Raw genomic sequence first — 3,561 nt, forward strand, 5'->3', positions numbered from 1 at the left:
CCCCCCCCCCCCCGTCTTTAGTATAAAAACAAATATTTTTGACATTTAAATTCTTAAATATAAGATCAAAATTAAGAACCCCATTAAAATCATATTATCAAGATACCATTCAATGCAACAATTAGTTACTCCGCAGCTTCGCTGATTCTCATGATATGAAGTTTTATCATGATTTGCAGTTTGGAGGCAACACCAAACAATAGGTGTCTGTGTCATGATAATAATATCTCTTTCTTAGTCTTGATTTCATATACATTACACTTGTACACCACTTCAATATTCAAATTGTCCAATTTAAATCTTCATGTCTACATTCGTGAGATTAAGAGTGTCTAATATTAATATCCTATATCTAGTTGAGGTTGAGAGTGTCTAATATTAATCTCCTAAATCTAGACGAGGTGGAGAGTGTCTAATATTAATCTCCTATATCTAGTTGAGGTGTAGAGTGTCTAATATTAATCTCCTAAATCTAGACGAGGTTGAGAGTGTCTAATATTAATCTCCTAAATCTAGACGAGGTGGAGAGTGTCTAATATTAATCTCCTATATCTAGTTGAGGTGTAGAGTGTCTAATATTAATCTCCTAAATCTAGACGAGGTAGAGAGTGTCTGATATTAATCTCCTATATCTAGTTGAGAGTGTCTAATATTAATCTCCTATATCTAGTTGAGGTTGAGAGTGTATGTGAGAACTGTGGTGTGAACCCTGTCTGGCTGCTCTATCTGTGTATTGCCTTCGGTATCCTGTTCCTAGTGATGCTGGTCATCAATCTGTTCCTCTGCACAGCTATGAGCTGTTCATGCACTAAGGTAGGTTTAGTTAAACTCCGTGATCCGGGATGTTATTTTACTTAATTGTCCCTTGGAATGATTAAATTATATTACATCTTCAAAAAAATGATAAAGTTTTATGGAATTAACTTTGATTTTCACAATTTAAAATCATTTTACATAATACATAAATGAAATTTAACCATTATAATGTACTAGCTTGGGAACCCAGTTTTCTCCAATCAAAAATCGGTCAAGGGGTTCCTAAAAACTAAGTTATGATCAGACATACATACAAACAGATACCACAACAGAGATTAATACTTTATATATATATATCTCTTAGGATACTAAGGGGGAGAAAGAAACCTCGTATCTAGAAGATTTCGATCCTTATGCTCGCCCATGGCACGGTTCCCAATACGGCTCCAGGTAACTTTTTAACGGACTGTAGCCTTGTGTATCAATCATTTTAATTCTGGAAGAGGGAGGAGGGAGGTGGGGATGCTTTTAAGATTTTTAAGTTTTTATCGTTTACTTTATACTGCTCTCAATTCTTTACTTTCTTCTCCTGATCCCAATCCTTTTTTAGTGCCGTGATTCTTTATCTAGCACTTGATCCTTTGTCTAGCACTTGATCCTTTACTTTGTCTTGATGATAAACTGTACCCTTAATCCTTTACTTTGTCTTGATGATAAACTGTACCCTTAATCCTTTACTTTGTCTTGATCCTAAACTGTACCCTTAATCCTTTACTTTGTCTTGAAGATAAACTGTACCCTTAATCCTTTACTTTGTCTTGATAAACTGTACCCTTAATCCTTTACTTTGTCTGGATCCTAAACTATACCCTTAATCCTTTACTTTGTCTTGAAGATAAACTGTACCCTTAATCCTTTACTTTGTCTTGATGATAAACTGTACCCTTAATCCTTTACTTTGTCTTGATCCTAAACTGCACCCTTAATCCTTTACTTTGTCTTGATCCTAAACTGTACCCTTAATCCTTTACTTTGTCTGGATCCTAAACTATACCCTTAATCCTTTACTTTGTCTTGATGATAAACTGTACCCTTAATCCTTTACTTTGTCTTGATGATAAACTATACCCTTAATCCTTTACTTTGTCTTGATCCTAAACTATACCCTTAATCCTTTACTTTGTCTTGATCCTAAACTATACCCTACTCCTGATCCAATTTGACCTAACCCGTCTCCTAATTCTATCAGATCTAATCCATCTCCTACTCCTATCAGATGTGCCCTGGGTAGTTTGTCTCATCATCCCGAGGGTAGCTCCCGTCCTACCTCTCCATCCAACCATACTGGGTCAACCAGCCTAGATTTCAGGTCAATACCTGACATAGACATTACTAATTATAGACAAGTGACCCTCAACTCCCTCATTTTCTGTCTTATTTCTTATTTTTGTATTAGACACTTTTTTATAAACTTATTTACTCTTTCAGATCTATTTTAACTCTTGTTGCTAAGTTCTTACTTTGCAATAAGTACAATATCGCATGCACTGAATAATTCATAAAACCCAATTGGCTTCAATTGCATGATAAGCCAACTTTACCCGAAATTCATTCAGCGCCTTGTACACTGTTGAAATGTTTAAATCAGCTCTCTGGATTGAACTGTTTCAGTATTCCGAATGTTGGGCTCAAGTTCTCCATGTAGGATTAAGAGTAGGGGTGTTGGGTTCTAGTTCTCCCTGTGGGATTAAAAGTAGAGGTGTCGGGTTCATGTTCTACATGTAGGATTAAGAGAAGAGGTGTCGGGTTCAAGTTCTCCATGTAGGATTAAGAGAAGAGGTGTCGGGTTCAAGTTCTCTATACAGGATTAAGAGCAGATGTTTTGGGTTCTAGTTCTCCCTGTGGGATTAAAAGTAGAGGTGTCGAGTTCAAGTTCTACATGTAGGTTTAAGAGCAGAAGTGTCGGGTTCAGGTTCTCCATGTAGGATTAAGAGCAGGGGTGTCGGGTTTAAGTTCTCCATGTAATGCAGGATTAAGAGCTTGGATTAAGAGTGAAGGTGTTAGGATTAAGAGCAGAGGTATCGGGTTCAAGTTCTCCATGTAGGATTAAGAGAGAGGTGTCGGGTTCAAGTTCTCCATGTAGGATTAAGAGAAGAGGTGTCGGGTTCATGTTCTTCATGTAGGATTAAGAGAGAGGTGTCGGGTTCATGTTCTTCATGTAGGATTAAGAGAAGAGGTGTCGGGTTCATGTTCTACATGTAGGATTAAGAGAGAGGTGTCGGGTTCAAGTTCTCCATGTAGGATTAAGAGAGAGGTGTCGGGTTCAAGTTCTCCATTTAGGATTAAGAGAGAGGTGTCAGGTTCAAGTTCTCCATGTAGGATTAAGAGCAGAGGTGTCGGGTTCAAGTTCTCCATGTAGGATTAAGAGAGAGGTGTCTGGTTCATGTTCTCCATGTAGGATTAAGAGAGAGGTGTCGGGTTCATGTTCTATATGTAGGATTAAGAGAGAGGTGTCGGGTTCATGTTCTTCATGTAGGATTAAGAGAAGAGGTGTCGGGTTCATGTTCTACATGTAGAATTAAGAGAGAGGTGTCGGGTTCATGTTCTTCATGTAGGATTAAGAGCAGAGGTGTCAGATTCATGTTCTCCATGTAGGATTAAGAGCAGAGGTGTCGGGTTCATGTTCTACATGTAGGATTAAGAGAGAGGTGTCGGGTTCATGTTCTTCATGTAGGATTAAGAGCAGAGGTGTCGGGTTCATGTTCTCCATGTAGGATTAAGAGAGAGGTGTCGGGTTCATGTTCT

The 3,561-nt window shown here is 38.0% G+C and overlaps 1 protein-coding gene across 2 annotated transcripts in view; it reads left to right on the forward strand.

Annotated features, from left to right (window-relative positions):
* The window catches only part of LOC111712591 (uncharacterized), a 39,929-nt gene that overhangs the window by 33,931 nt on the left and 2,437 nt on the right, over window positions 1-3,561 (forward strand). The window contains exons 9-11 of one of the 2 annotated variants that reach the window (XM_023487245.1): window positions 671-813; window positions 1,121-1,206; window positions 2,033-2,125. In XM_023487245.1, the coding sequence (XP_023343013.1) occupies window positions 671-813; window positions 1,121-1,206; window positions 2,033-2,125 (322 nt within the window). The remainder of the gene's footprint in view (window positions 1-670; window positions 814-1,120; window positions 1,207-2,032; window positions 2,126-3,561) is intronic. The other variant, XM_023487246.1, reaches the window with a different exon arrangement.

Source organism: Eurytemora carolleeae, unplaced genomic scaffold (assembly GCF_000591075.1).
Source record: "Eurytemora carolleeae unplaced genomic scaffold, Eaff_2.0 scaffold1294, whole genome shotgun sequence".
Lineage (NCBI taxonomy): Eukaryota > Metazoa > Arthropoda > Copepoda > Calanoida > Temoridae > Eurytemora > Eurytemora carolleeae.